This window comes from Octodon degus, unplaced genomic scaffold (genome assembly GCF_000260255.1).
Source record: "Octodon degus isolate 3935 unplaced genomic scaffold, OctDeg1.0 scaffold00034, whole genome shotgun sequence".
Taxonomy (NCBI): domain Eukaryota; kingdom Metazoa; phylum Chordata; class Mammalia; order Rodentia; family Octodontidae; genus Octodon; species Octodon degus.
In genome coordinates, this window is record NW_004524610.1 from 1,911,899 (window position 1) to 1,928,210 (window position 16,312).

The 16,312-nt window shown below is 45.9% G+C and overlaps 2 protein-coding genes across 3 annotated transcripts in view; one reads left to right on the forward strand and one right to left on the reverse strand.

Moving 5' to 3' along the window:
* The window catches only part of Mcm9 (minichromosome maintenance 9 homologous recombination repair factor), a 106,543-nt gene that overhangs the window by 50,234 nt on the left and 39,997 nt on the right, over positions 1-16,312 (reverse strand). The gene's annotated exons all lie outside the window — the stretch shown is intronic.
* Positions 16,012-16,312, forward strand: part of Asf1a (anti-silencing function 1A histone chaperone) — a 10,275-nt gene continuing 9,974 nt past the window's right edge. The window contains exon 1 of the mRNA XM_004630228.2: positions 16,012-16,312. Within this exon, the coding sequence (XP_004630285.1) occupies positions 16,218-16,312 (95 nt within the window). The 5' untranslated portion in view covers positions 16,012-16,217.

Here is a 16,312-nt window from a genome sequence, read left to right on the forward strand (position 1 = left end):
TTGTTGTAATAGTGTTTGTAAATAGGATATCATGTCTGCATCTTGTATAGCAAATAACCACTAGGAAGAGAGTATGCAATGTGTTAATTATTGAAATTGTCCTACCAATTTGGTTTGAAACTGCTATTTCATTGCTATTTGTTTCTCAATAAAATTATGGGAAAAAATAAAAAATAATGAAAGGAAGCTCTTTCTCATTTGTCATCAATCAAGTAGGTAACAGTGGATTATGAATGCATGTATATGTACCTACTAAACCATGATATAGAAGTGAAGTGACCACACACAAAGACAAGAGGCGAAGGAGGCAATCAGGCATATCCCGCTGTTATAAGATACTGGCACAACCCACTAGGTGGCAGAGTCTTACTTCAAAGTACATTTGCATTGGTTGAAAATATATATTCAAGCTGTAAGGCAACCACATTTCTAAATAACTCTCTCTCTCTCTCTTTCTTTCTTTCTTTCTTTCTTTCTTTCTTTCTTTCTGGGAAGGAAGAAATAAAACTGTCTTTGTTCACAGTTAACATGAGCATCTATTGTTATGGTGTATGTCTAGATGTACCCCCACAGCCTCATGCAGTCATGGGGTGCCAGTTTTTCACTGGCAGAAAACCCAAACTTCTTGAGTTTTTGATTGATCCATGGCTCAATGCTGGGATTATGCGTGTGAGTGCCACAGCTGCCCTGGGGCAGGCAGCCTGTATATAACATAAGGGAGGGAAAGAGACTTGCTCAGTTGCTCCCCCCTCTTTTGCTCCCGTGGCCTTCACTGTATTCTGCTTCCATGAACCATTGCCATGTGCCACCCTGCCTTGGAGCCAGCTGAGGATGGACTGAAACCTCCACAAATTGTGAGCTAAACAGAGGGTAGTTTGTCTCAGTAATGACAAAAAAGTAACCAAGACATCTATGTAGAGTGAATGGACAATAAGTTGAACTAAATAAGGGATTACAGCAAAATTTCAGGATAAATCCCAACATCAACTGTTGTCCTATATAGCAAAGACGAACAAGTTAACTTTGAAACATTAGGACTCATAAAGTAAACTACTTTAGGCAAATATCCAACCAAAGATGTACAGGATTTATATGAGGAAAATCAGAAAACTCTGATGAAAGAAGTAAAAATGAATTAAACAGCTATGCATAGGAATGTTACTAATCCATCGAGGGTTCTTTTGCTCAGTGCAGGAGGAAATCATGAATTGGCCAAAAGCAGCTCTGCTAGCAGCTCTGATATCTCCAGATGCCACCAAGTGATTCTGGGTGCCAGCAGGTGACACAGCCAGCTGCCAGTCCCTGCTATTGCTGGCCATCACTGCCCAGTCCCAGCCAGTGCTGGACACAACAGGTCACCCTGCTGGGTGCTGGATCTCTGCCACTCTTCTTCACTGGCTACTGGTCTGTACTGGCTGCTGGTCTCTGGAGCTCTCCAGCATTAACAGCTGTTTACTCACTCTGCCCACAGCACTCAGGATAAAAATCCTAGGTAGATTTATGGGACTTCTGAAGCCCACACTACCCAAGAAATAAAGCAGGTTTACAGGCACAACACAGCAAGTTCGTTTTAAATAGTAGGTCCTGTGCTGAAGCACGTGGGTGTTACTACACAGGAGGCTACTGGAGATGGCCAGTTGATCATGCCCAGAGCAGACTGCAAGCAGAGCAGGCTGTTAAGAGGCAATCCACAATTGGCTTGTTTTGAGCAACGACTCGTGAGAGCACTCTGGACGGCAGGTGGATCAGTGTTATTCCCTCACCAACAGAGCAGCAGAGACCAGAGATTTGGTCCACGAGGCTGTGGCCTCTGACATGAGACAACACTGTAGCTGAGGACAACTGACCCTTCCCAAATTCCTTTCCCAGAATTGCAGTTTATTTTACTTAAGAATGAGTTAGTCATTAACCATGACATATTCCTGATCTTTTTTGTTCCTGATGCAAAAATGTTTTATACTCTCCTTACCAGCTCTGTCTGTGTCACATCTCATTCCCAGCAACTACATGTGGCATTCTCACCCTGTTCTCTAGACTGTATGACCAACAACTACTGCAGATCTGGCTGGTTCTGGGTCTTTGGGGTCTCAGCACTGAGCGCCCCAGTTCCCCATACCACCCTTATCTTGTCTCTGAGATTTCCTGTGCAGTCTTGCATTGAAGCTCCAAACAGGAGATCATGGTCCCTGACAGGAGGACACCCTCCTAGACTAAAACCCAAAGGACTGGAAAGTGATACTTAGGTAACAGCTGCAGACCTGTTTCAGTGAGCGTAAGGGCTGAAACCAGGGAACCTTTTGGAAGGCTTGCTGTAAATGCTGGGAATGCAAATGAGGTGTCCAGATCTTTTCCTTTCCTTTATCTTAGCCACTCCAACGTGCCTTCTTCATTTAAAAAATGTAACAGTACAGACTGCAGTGCTGGAGTGGAAGAAGCATACTGCCTGCTTGGCCACACTCACGTTGGAGTAGAGAATCATGTTTCGATAGCCAGGGAGGACACTGCAGCAAACTGACTCAGTCCCTTGTAGTGCAAGGGGGAGCAAAGTGGAGCAAAGGGGAGGCGCATGCTGGCCATCTGCCAAGTCACCTCCTCCCCAAGCCTGCACTGGGACAAATGAGACAGGTGCGCCTCATCTGTCTCAGGAAGACTTAGTAATGTCCAGATCATCCTGTCAAGTTCTTTTTAACTGATTTACAGATTTAATACAATACGGGTCAAATTTCAACAAGTATTTCTGTGGATATCAATAAACTGATTCTACCTACAGTTTATCTGAACAGGTAAAACACTCAGAATAGCCAACTCAATAACTGATGAACAGAGTTGGAGGACTAAAACCACGTAACTTTAAGACTTATTTTAAAGAAAGACTTTAGATCTAGATATTATAACCTTTACAAAAATTAACTCAAAGTTGATCAGAGACCTAAACGTAATACTCAAAATGCTAAAGCTCCTAGAAGGTAATATAAGAGAAATGCCAGAGGACCTCGAATGTGGCAATGGCTTATTAGGTACAACATAGCAGGCAGCATCCACAAAACAAACAAGAGACAAATTGGACTTCATAAATGTTAAAAACGTCTGCTCTGTCAAAGATTGACAACCGAGGGAGTGATAAGATATATACTGGAAGAAAATATTTACTAAAGCCCATCTAACTTGTAGCCAAAATATAAAAGAAACTCTTAGAAATCAACAATAAGAACACGAACAACTCAAAACCTGGGCAAGGCATGATTATACACTGTGATGACGAACACACACAAATGACAAGAAGTATATACAGGGCTGGTGAACCCCCTAAGTGGCCAAGAGACAGAAGAGTTAAATAATGACAAGGCAGCATTTCCAAAGACCCAAGATCGAGAGCTCTGACCACCAGTGGTGATGAAGTTGTGAAGCAAGCTGGACTCGCCTTCACTGCTGCTGGGAATGCAGTCCTGGGGCAAGCATTCTGAAAGACAATTTGGCAGTCTTACAAAAGTAAACAAACACCATACAGTCCAGCAATTTTAGTCCTTGATTTTTTTCTCCTTGATATTTACCCAAAATATCAGAAAACTTAAGTTTATAACAAAATATGCTCACCGATGTTCATAGAAGTATATTCAGAATTGCTGGGACTTGGAAGCAACCAACTTATCCTTCAGGAAGTAAATGGATGAATACACGTAACCAGGCTGGGCAGTTAGCTCAGCAGTCCAAGCGCCTGCCTGATGAGTGAGCAAGCATGAAGACTGGAGTTGGATCTCCGGAACCACATGCTGTGTGGCCTCAGAACCCAGCATGGTGGCACACACCTGTAATCCCAGCACTGGGACGTTTCAGACAGGAGGATCGCTATGAATCTAAACTGCAGAGCGAAGTATCAGATAGGTAGGTAGGTAGATAGATAGATAGATAGATAGATAGATAGAATATACTTAAAAAATAGATGTAACATACCAAACAAGGATTATCATTGCCTGTTAATGAGCTATCAAGCCATGAGAAGACAATGGAGGAAACTGAAATCATTTAGTAATGTTTACAAGTCAACCTGAAAAGATCACATCCTGAGTGATTTTAACCATACTACATTCTAGAAAAGTTAAACTGGCTGGGTGGAGTGGAGCATGCAGGTAATCCCAGAATTCTCTGAGGCTGACGCAGTGTGTGCAACTTAGAAACACAGCAAGAACCTATCTCAAAATGGAAAACAAACAAATAAAATTTAAGAAGCAAGGAATGTAGTTCAGGGAGAAGCCCTAGGTTTAATTACCAGTATTGCAAAGGAAAAACAATTAAAAATTAAAACTGGAGGCTGTAAAAAAAAAAAAAAAATGGTAGTTACTAGGGCTGAAGGGATTGAAGAATCTGTGGCAGCATGCCGAGGCTGTTTCTAAGGCAGTGAGACTTCTGCATGACAGCATCGTGGTGCACACCTGTGAGCTGTGCACTGTGGATGCTGCTGATGTGTCAGAGCAGGCTCTGGGAGCCTAACAGAGGTAGTGTTCTCTAACTGGGTAGAGGGAAGGTGGTACGCGTATGACTGGGTGAGCAGAGAAAACACAAAAAGGAGCTCTGTACTTTCGGCTCAATTTTATTGTAAGTATAAAATGACTTTAAAAATATTAAGAAAATCTGAAAGACAAGTAAAAGACTGGAAGAAAATATTTATAAACGCTGTACCTTAGTAAAAGCCTTTGCTACAGAATATATAAAAATTCAGAAAACTCAGTAAGAAATATAAAAAAATAAAAATGAGTAAGATTCAAATAAAACTTTTACTATAGAAAATACACATGTGGCAAACAAATCCATGCAAAATGTTCAATGTGTGACCCCCCCATGAATCGAGGCAGGCATTATGGTTTGGACCTACCCCACCAGCCCACCAAAGCTCACTGTGCTGAAGACTGAGTCCCGAAGCAAGTGTGCAGAGGGAAGGCACCACATGGGCTCAGCCTCACAGTGGGTCATCCACGACGATCCATGGTGGAATGCTGTTGGTAGGGGCTTCGCTGGAGCAGGTCACTGGAGATTCCCTGGAAGTGTCTCCAAGCCCAGCCCTTGCCCACGTGACTCCTGTCCAGTATGAGATGGGCTGCTCTGCTCCAGGCTCCCACCGCAGTGTTTTCCCCCCTTCATGCACAGAAGCAATGGAGTCCAGGCCCACGGACCACACCTGGGAGCACAAGCCACAAGGACCCTTCCTCCTTCACTCACTTTGTCAGGTACTTTGTCACAGCGGTGACAAGCTGGCTAGAACCACAGGCCTTTGAGACTGCCTTGACCGATACAGCATGGTGGCATGATGCTAATTTGGTTTGTAAGGCTAAATCCTAAAAACGCCAGGCCTTATTTCTTGGAATGCTAGATTCTGAACCGAGCTACCATGCTGTGAAGAACTCTGAACGTACTCGTACTGACTGTGTACACACTGACTCTGGCATGCCACGGTGGCAAGGCCAGAGCTCTGACAGACGCTGTACAGTATCACAGGGCAAAGCATCTCCAGCTGGCTTTTGACAAAGGATGCCAGCTTTTAATTTTAAAAGACATACAAATAGAGTCGAGCAGGATAATGAGATCATGGTGAACATGGAAATAATATCATCTAAAGAACAGCTTAGAACAGTAAGCATGTTTAGCCTGAAAAAAATGTAAGAAATAAAATTTTTATATATTTAGAGAGCTATGCTATAGAAGAGGAATTAGATAAATTTGGAGCAGCTTCAAAAGAAATGACTGAGATTTGCATGCAGACATCTGGGGCTGGTGAAAACTCTGAGGTGTGCGGGGGGGTGGGGGCGCCTCAACACAGTCCACTCTTCAGTAAGCCCCTGAGGTAAAGCGGGAGTGTCCACTGTGAATATGAAAAGGCACATATGCAGTGAACAGGCAGCACGCAGAGGACAGAAGGGGGTGGGAACCATCTCCCACCCCACCAGTGTAGAAGCACGGGGGGTTCCACAGCCCTGCCCTGCGATATATGGCATAGATAACTAAAAGCAAGGGTACCCGAGAACTTCTGTCCTTTTGTTCATTTCTTGAGACAGGATGAAGAGTTATCTCTGTCTTTGGAAACGCAGGGAGGGAGAAAAAATATTTCTGGTCCTTAAAGTCAATATACTGAGAATGTCTTACCTTGTAAATGTTGGGGTTTTAGTGAGAGAATAGCAAAATCAGCCAAGGAATAGAGGCTAGTCCTAATTCGTTCCCTTTTCTGGTAGGGGACTCTTGTGTTCAATAACTCAGCCAATATTTATTGTTAATATCAAAGACCCGTGTTTGCAACAGAAGCACACTGTGCTCAAATACCGAGCCAGCCAGTACCTCAGTCTACCTGTGCAATGTTCAATCTCGTCCCTCCTCTAGACTCCACCTTCAGTGCTGTCTCCATTCCCCAGTCAGCTAATAAGAACATTTTTTCCTCTTTCCCCTATGCTTTTCCTTCCCCTACCAATGCCTGTGCCTTCAGGGGAGGTAGCTATATATGAAAAACATATATTTTGGTTTTTTGCAGGACAAAATTGAGATTGCTCAACAAAGCATTTGGCAATTTTGGCAGACACATAAGAGGACAACAACGGCACTGACATTCCTGTTGACTTGTGGTTTGCTTGTGTCCTAAGTTAGCACTCAAGTGGGCTAGTGTGTAGAATTTATTGTATAAACATTACATTCCTTTTCGAGGACATGGGACCAGCAGCCCCTCAGAGACACAGAGGTAGCAACAGTGGCACCAGAAGTTAGTGGTGTGCCAGCCGTAACATCTGCACTTCAGAACAACTGAGGAGGAAAAGAAGGTGGAAACAGGGGCATCACCACATCGCTGCAGGACCTGCCGTGTGCGAGGCCCCAGGGGCAGGCTCCCCAGGGAAGCAAACGCAACTGGTGGAAATTACTTTTAAAAATGCAACCACATACAGTTTCTGGAAATTTCACTAAGGGCATAGAGAAAACAACAAAGTTACTCCAAAACTCTGAAATTTGTTAAGAATAGCAAGAGTACGACCCATAAATCACTACGTGTGCTTCCTTCTTGAATACTTATTTTAAGCACACTTAAACCTTAGCTTGTGCTTTGTTTTTCCCCAGCAGAACTGGATCTCTCCAATGGGGTAGTCGAGAAGCTACTGGCTCTTATCTCTGGGATGGCCAGACAGTCTTCCTAACCTCCTCGACTCTGACACACAGAGGGCACCTTCCTAGTGAGCACTGCCAAGAGCTCCACCTATTCCCAACACATACAGCATTGGGTTGACCCACTGTGACTGGCAGGAAACACTGGGGTCCCCATTAGATGGGATTCAGCTCACTCATACAGTGAAGTTTCTATGCTTGAAAAGGCAACGCCAACAAGAGCAGAGACTCTCACAGCCAACACAGACCCTGGGATTGAAACTCAGAGTTTGACCAGAAGGAGGAGCTGCTGGGATTTGGGTAGCTTAAATAAATTCTCAAACTTCATGGGTTAGAACAGTGGTCTCCTGGGGAGGTGTGGAACTTTTAAGAGATGGAATCAAGTGCAAAGTAATTAGGGAGAACCGGCCTTAGAAGAACTCGATGTCTTCCTAGTTGGACCTTGGTTGGCTCCTGTGAGCACATTTTTATAAAAACAAAACCGGCCCTCCCTGGTCTCCCCCGGGTTCCTGTCTCCCCAAGAAGTTCTCTCTCTCTCTCTCTCTCTCTCTCTCTCTCTCTCTCTCATACATACACACACACACACACACACACACACACACACACGTTCTTGTTATTGTATCTGCCATCATGTGATGCTGTTGGGATTATCAGTCTCCAAACTGGGAGCTAAGTCTCTTCTATATACATTATCCAGCCTCAGGAATTTTAGTAATAGGAAACAAACCAAAAAACCACCCTGCAATCCCCCAACCTCTCCCTAAAGAAACTGATTTTACTTGGACAGAATACAGAGCAATCCAACTTTAACAGAGATTTTGGAGGCAAGTAACGAAAAGAAGGCTAATAACTCTAGGGCAGCAATGAACTGAACCATGACACAGATGTACCATAAAGACCAGAGAAAGAGCCAGCTAAGAAAAGCTCTCCTAGAGTGAGAAAAGACCTCAAAGGCAGGACTCAAAACTACTCCTGTAAAATGTAACTAACCACACTGCCCAGCAATTTATGTCCCATGTCCCAAAACAATGCAGTGGGCTGGCTCCAAGGCAGGAACACCATGGTGGAGGAGTGTGGTGGCGCAAAGCCAGTTAGTTCATGGCAGTCAGAAGGCAGAGCATGGGAATCAGCCAGAAGCGAGGGGGCCGGGGCCCAGATGCTGTAATGCCTCTCTGCCTATTACTGACAAATGCACATTTCTGTATGCTATAGGCTTAACAACAAACTCACATACATATTGTTTCATCTAGTTCCTTTCAAAGTCAGTTTATTTGGGCATTTTTGGGAACCGGAGATTGAACTCAGGCCCTTGTGCTTGCCAGGGAAGCGCTTATTCCACTGAGCCATCTCCGCGGCCCTCAAAGTCAGTTCAGAAAAGAAAATGCCTTTAAACTGCTTTTCCTAATTACAAAATGACCTTTTGCCACTGCTCACCCTCCTTGCAGATTTGAATATAATTTAGGGTGATGTGCTTTCACCCTGAAGTATTTCCTTCAGTAACTATTTAAGACAAGTTCTGCTAGGTACTAATGCTCCCAGTTATTGTTTACCTGGGAATGCATTTTGTCTTCAATTTTGGAAGACAGTTTTTTTTTGGTTTTGTTTTTGGCAGAACCAGGGATTGAACTCAGGCCCTTGCACTTGCCAGGCAAGCGCTTACTCCACTGTGCCATCTCCGCGGCCCTGGCAGACAGTTTTGTTGGGCATTAGATTCTAGGTTGAGGCCATTTTCTGCATTTAGCTGTGTAGATGTGTCATCTCACTGCCTCTGGCCACATCAGTTGTGATGGAAAGTTAGTTCTTAATTTCTTCTTAATTTTAAATTTAATTTTTAATTAACATGTAATTGTACACAGTTATAGTATACAGCATGATAATGTCAACACATGTATTCAACATGTAATTATCAAATCAGTCCATGGACCCAGCCATGGAAAAATATATCTTGATAAAAAAGAGAGATGATTCTTCTAATCACCTTAACTAATTTTGTTGCAATGGCCCCAGACTACATTTTAAGAAACTTCTGACCCAGCTTCTCCTCAACTTGGAACTGAACTAGCTAAAAGCAGTTACTCAGAGACTACAGAAGGAGGAAATGGACGGGGTTAGAACTGGGCAGAGTTCTGGAGCCTGCCAGCGACTGGCGTTACCGGGCGGGCGGGGGGTGCGAAGGAATACAGCCACACAGAAAGCATCGGGGCTGCCATGTAATTCACTCGAAAGATACTGAAGTGGATAAACATCAAATAAAGAATTCAGAAGAATGATTTTTTTAAAATTAATTTCAAAAGAATGAGCATCTCAGCCGATAGACCTATAGACAGAGTAACTTCAGGCTCCCCAGCTCTGAGAGGCTGGCAAAGGCTACAGAGCACCTTTCTATAGTGACAAAAATACTACACAATTAACTGTGGCAATACGTGAATGACTTAGAACTGTGTGAATCTCCTAAGAACTAGTGCCTCAGACACCATGAGTGAGTGACGCATGTCATGTTAGCAAAGCTGTTGTTCTACACATCATCACTGCATGAGCAGCAGAGGTGCCTGGAGGGCACTCGGGGCACACTGGACCCCAAGGCTGAGCAGGCCCAAATTCTCCCAGAGCTCCACCAGGTCACTCGTAGCAGCCCCCTTGCGTCCCCGGGTTTGGCTTTCTCCCTCTCACTAAGCCTACCTGCCTCTCCGTGCAGCAAGGCTTCCTCTACTGTGCCTGGTTCCCATACTAAGCAAGCACAGGAGGGTGGGGTGCTGGTGGCGGCAGCAGTGCAGACCAGAGAGGGATTCCCAGGTCCGCACCCTCTACTGCTGTCTCCAGTTTCCCTGGCATCAAATACAGAGGAGAGAGCCTGCTGCATGGAGAGGAAGGGTTAGAGGAAAAGGTGAGAGACACAGTGAAGGAAGTGGGCTACAAGGGAGACTGAGGTCCAGTTGAGCTTGATTTAAGAGAGGACCAAGAAGACATAGGAGAAAAAATTAGTCATGAGAAACAGAAAATAATTATTAGACACTTCCATTTAATTCTTTGTGTCAAAAATAAGCAAATGGCATTAATGCCAAAAAAAAACTGTAAAAAATAAACGTGGTGCTTTAGAAAGCTGAGTGATATAATTTATAGCTATGCACAGGGTGTTTCACAATACAGTCCAGCTATGGATGAGAGGCCAAATACAGCCAATGTCTTTACAAACTAGAGCTTCCTGGTGAGGAGATGAACACAGTGAGATTTACTAATGGGGTGGAGGAAAAATGGGGAAGGAGAGGGGTACACTTGTCGTAAGAGACACAGCAGCACACCATAAAAACAACAATGATCTGGGCTTTGTGGTCCCCCCACTTCGGACCCGGGGGCGGGGCTGCAAGAGCTGGACATCTGTGTAGCCCCGGGGGAGATGTCTCCCACTCTGCCTGGGGGGGTCTCCTCTCACCCTTCGGGGCTGGATGGAGCGGAGCTGTCATCCGTCCGGGGCTGCCAGCCTGGGGCTCTTCTTTGAAATCAGACCTCTCTGTCTGTCTCTCTTTGCTACTCCCATAGCAGGCCTGCCTGCCCTGCCACAGCACCAGGACACGGGCAGGCAGCGGAAGAGGGCTCCAAAAAAAGAAAACAGCTTTGTCCCTGCTGTTGTAAGTGTGTGGTAGAGCTGCACCTCATGCTGTCTACGTCACGTCGTGCTTTCTGCTGTATAAACTACCTTTCCTTCTAGACCACAGATCACTGCAGGTTTTATCTCTGGATCGTTCACAGAGCCCAGTGCAAAACTTTCACATAGCAGATCCTCTTTGTGTATTATGAATTATTAAAAACTGCAGAATTTGTTCTACTCAGAAGTATCTGTGAACTCCAGAATCTACATTTCTACTGAAAATTTGTTTACAACCACCATTACATTCTGATGTTCTGGGAGGACAAAGGAGCTTTTAAACTAAGATTCTAATAAAGCCACAACCCTGGGCAGGGGCGGAGTGTGGCTCAGTGGCATGGCACTTGCCCAGGTTGTAGAAAGCTGTATTGAGGGGCCGGGGAGATAGCTCAGTAGGACTCAGGGGCCTGAGTTCAATCCCTGGTTCTGAAAAAAAAAAGAAAGAAAGAAAGAAAGAAAGAAAGAAAGAAAGAAAGCAAGCAAGCTGTAGTGAGTCCCCAGCACTGCAAAAAGCCAGCCACCAAATGCTAGCCTTATGAGAGAATACCCTTGAACAGACAAGACACTGACACAGATGACCCCTCAAAGAAACTCAATACTGTGCTGCCAGGGAGATGGCTCAGTAAATTAAGTGTTTCCTCGGCAAGCACAAGGACCTGAGTTCAATCCCCAGTTCTGAAAAAAAAAAAAAAAAAAATTCACAATATTTTGGGGGCCTGCCCATCAGCTCAGCCTTTTTTAAGAACCGGGGATTGAACTCAGGTCCTTGCACTTGCCACAGAAGCACTTATTCCACTGAGCCATCTCGACCCAGCCCTAGCAAAGTCTTTTAAGTGAGTGCTTCAACAAAGCAGTCAGGCTCAGGATGCTGTGGTTCGAGCCTAATATCCTCAAGCCTTGCCAGACCTGCCCTGAAGGCATCCTGAATCAGTCAAAAAAAAAAAAAAAATTTTTTTTTCAGAACTTTTGGGCTGGGGAAATAGCTCAGTAGAATAAGCGCCTGCTTGGCAAGCACAGGGTCCTGAGTTCCATCCCCAGTACCATAAATAAATAAATAAATAAATAAATAAAAAATAAAAACTCTGTGCTGATGCAACTACTCCAGGTGGAAATCTAGGATTAGTACTTCCACGCCTATGATCATGTCCGCAGCAGTAGACTGGGGTCCACTTAATACCTACTTCTTTTTTTTTTTTTTTTTTTCTTGGCAGAACCGGGGATTGAACTCAGGCCCTTGCACTTGCCAGGGAAGCGCTTAATCCACTGAGCCATCTCCCTGGCTCCCAATACCTACTTCAGATATATGTGCATGCAGTGGATTTTCATTTGGCCTAATTCTACTGTACTCTTACTTTTACCTTGCTCTGTGTGTCTTGACTCAAGGTTACACTGATTCTTGGATGCCCTCTGTGAGCGGTCCTGAGTCCATGGACACAGGCTACATCTTGTCTTCAAAACTCAAGCTGAACGCTCATCAAGGGACACTTTTCCTCTTCCAGAACAGCAGGAGAACCATGTCATTTCACACTTCAGAAAGTACTCAATAACTGCTGTATTTTGAGGTTTTGCAAGGGGAAACAATACAATATAGGACACTTAATTATAAGATTATTTTTAAATAGTCACCCAAAGAGTCACATACCAAAAGATTGCAGCAATCCGCCCACACACTGAAGACCAAAGAATATAGCTGAGGGCCTAGATCCCATGGTGACGTCCTGCATGGTCCAGCTGAAGACCTACAGCCCATAACAACGCCTCCCATGAGTCCAACTGGGGCCTAGAGCCCAGGACAATGTCTCATGCAGGCCTGTTCCCTGCACTTGCACGGAGAAGGCCCAAAGGTCAGTGGTAGAAGCTAGAACATCTACGCAGTGGGAACAAAGATCTGGGCTAGCAGGCTGAGAGATCTGCACTGCAGCCAGGAGGCAATACTCAGAGCAAGAACCAGAGCTCCCCTGAAAGGTACCACAGCCATCCACGGGACAGTGAGGTCCTGAGCTCCTCCAATGATGACAACAGCTGAGTCTGTATCAGAAAAGCCAGTTCAGCAAGCTTCTCCAGCAGACTAAGCAGGGTACCACCTTCCCCTCCGAAGTGATGCTTAAGGTGAGGACTAGAGATTCCCCAAAGTGAAGTATAGCCTTTCTCAGTGACAACCAGGTTGCAAAGTCCTTTGACAATGAGAACAGCTGAGTTCATCAGGAAAGCCAGCACAACAAACTCCTCCAAGGGAACCAAGAGCTCCCTACAGCCTCTAAACTTCTTCCTCTCTAGTTCTGCCTCTTATGCTGCCAGAAACAATCATCAGGTGGGCCTCCAGCAGCCAGCATCATGCTGATTTAGTTCATCTGGATGTCACATGTTGACTACCAGTTGTCCATCCACCACAATAACTGATTGATAGTAAGATTTAAACAAGCTTAGATGCCCAATAAACTCGATCCAGAGTGGGCAGTCTCACAGCTCCATCAGTTTGTTGCTACTGAGTAACAAGATGCCAGACTGGGTCACTTTCACAACACAATTCATTTCCCTACAGTTAGGAGGCAAGAAGGTGGGACCAAGGCTACCTTTACTGCATCCTCCTGTGTGCATGGGCCCTGGTGCTCCTCTGTTGCCTGCCAGGCAGACTGGGGGAGGGCTCCCTAACAGTCTGCTGCGCCCCCTCACTCTTCATAGGCCCTGTCTCCAGAGCAGGCCTGTTCTGGGCACCAGGTGTTAGTGCTTCAGGGTATACGCCTAAGGGAGCCAAGCTCAGCATGTGACACTAACCAACCAGGTTTGTTATTTGTGCTCTAGTAACTAGCCAGGCCAAACAATCTCTAGGCATCCTTTTCCCAGAGACTGACAGAGAAGTTCCTGGGGATTCCCTTTCACAGAGGCCTCCAGGCCTCATGTGGGCACCCTTGGGTGCTTACTAATTAAGATGCTAGTCCTGACCTGTGTGTTGCACTGCAGTTTGCAGTCCAGGAGTCACCAAAACGTTGTTTAGCAACAGGACCCACAGACTGCCTCTGCCATGAGACAGGCTTTTACAACTGTTTCTCCCCTGAAGCACACCATGAATTCAGAACTTGGACAGGACATACCCAAGGGATGTTTTGCTCTTTCCTGAAAAGTACTGTCCACAGTAAGTGAGCTATTGGAGAAAGTGGTCTGACACCTTTAATATTTTTGATGTACAATAATCAAGCAGTTAAGCAGAGAAGTAGCAGGCCTGGGCCTAACTCTTGCAGCTTCCAGTGAATTATTAGGATGATTTCTTCTCCTTAACTGTTGTATATGATACATTAAGAAGAGTCCAGGTGTGGTGTTGCCTGCGTGTAATCTCAGCACTAGAAAGGCTGAAAACAGGAGGATCACTATGAGTCTGTGCTGCACAGTGAGACCCTGTGCCAAATACATAAATGGAAAAAAAATTTAAAAAGATACAATAATAAAAATTATTATTATTTATTTATTTTTGCAGAACCAGAGATTGAACTCAGGCCCTTGTGTTTGCCAGGGAAGTGCTTATTCTACTGAGCCATCTCCTTGGCCCCCAAAAGTATTATTTTTAATAGTAACCAGGTACATTTCAGACTTTGACACTGCACATTCACTAAAAATGAGTTTAGAGGCCAGGGAGATAGCTCAGTAGAGTAAGTGCTTGCCTGGCAACTGCAAGGGCCTAAATTCAATACCTGGTTCTGCCAAAAAAATAAATAAATAAATAAACAAATAAAAATGAGTTTAGTAAGTCTTATGCTGTTTTCAAACACCTGTGGTCAAAATGCGAAATGTACTTCACTGTATCAGAGATATGTCTTTTCATAAAATGAGTGACTCAGAATGCCCTCTTCAGAGGTCCAAAATAGTGAGACCGCTGCATACACCAGCCTCATAGGATCTCAGCCAACAGGCTGAGAAGCGATGTTTCAGCTTCCAAGTGGACACCTTTATCTTAAATATGCAGCACGTCTTACGGTGTCCGATTTCTACTCGTTCTTGGCGAGGGCCAACACCACACTAACTAGGAGTGAAGAGTGTTCTGTTTGTCAATCTTCGCAGCCTGTTCCCAGCGCGCAGCATGACTGCTGCTCTGATGCACAAAGACAACCAAGCGTCCAGAAACGCCCCTGCTGGCCGTTGAGTTCCCTCCATTTTAGCTAGTTTTCTTACACATGGGGGAGGGGAGGGTGCGTTAATGGTCCTACATTAACTTCAAAAGGACACCAGATGAAGAGATAAGTCTGAACAATGCTCACAGAATGACTAGTCAAAGTTTGGGGCAATGCACTACGAGAAAACTTATCCACTATAAATGTACTTAAATAATTTCCACTCTGAATTTTACCAAGTTCATTGGTTTCATATACAACACAAGGAAAGAATGATAATTTATGAATAGCAAACGAACTTTTATACACCCTGACTTAGTAAACAGGAACAGCTTGCCTCACAAACATGAGCCCAGCTGCACAAACAAGTCATTTCTTCTGCTCGGCCTAGAACCATCTGGACAGGCAAAGGCTGCTCCACGTCCATTCTGCAACTCCTGAGAGTTGCCTTTCCCCCTTCCATGCACTCCTTATGGGCCTCCAGGGCAGGGGGCTAGGAATAGCTGTTCACATCTCCTATAAACGCCTGGTCTGGGACTTGCTGGATCAGGACAAGGGAGAAAGCCCAGGTGCTGCTGCAAATGCTCAGGACACACTGCCCGGAAGGAAAACCTTTACGGACCCACCCCAGCCCTACTTTTGCGTCTCTAACTGAACACAGCCACTGGTGGAGAACTCTGTTTCCAAAATGGCTTTGCTCCTTTGGAGGGGACCTCGGTTCATAGGTTGCAATTCATTTCCCCCAACCCACCCTCTCTCTACTCCAAAAATCACTTGGAACATGGGCCACAGAGTCCCACCGCGAGTACACTAGTCAAACTTATGTGCTAAATTCAGCAGAACCGGGAGAACGCGTGTACTGATGCCTGCACGAAGAGCTATATGCCCTCACCACACCCCAAAAATCAAAATCCTTCAGGAAGCACGGGAGAGCAGAGCAACAGCCTCCCGCCTTCCCTCCGTGGCCACGCCCCACGAGGGGCGCGGGGCGTGACCGGCCTGCTCGGGGGCGTGGCCGGCGGGTCGCGCGGCCGGCCCGGCGCTCGCTTTGTCCGGGCGCGCCAGCAGGTGGAGCCGCAGGGAGAGCGCCCGCGCCGCGCCGCCCGGAGCCCCTCTTGCCCGCCGCCGCGGCCTGGATAGGAGGTCCGAGAGCGCGACCAATCGCAGCGGCGGCGCGGCGCGTTACCCGGCAGAATGGGCCGAGGCTCGGCGGTCTAGGCTGCACGGCCCGCGGAGCGCCCGCCCGGCGAGCAAGTTCCCGGCGGCGGAGGCAAAGGCGGCGGCGGCGGCGGCGGCTGTGCGGGGCCGCGGGCGGCGCCCGGCTCGCCCTCCGCGCCATGGCCAAGGTCCAGGTGAACAATGTGGTGGTGCTGGACAACCCGTCCCCCTTCTACAACCCGTTCCAGTTCGAGATCACCTTCGAGTGCATCGA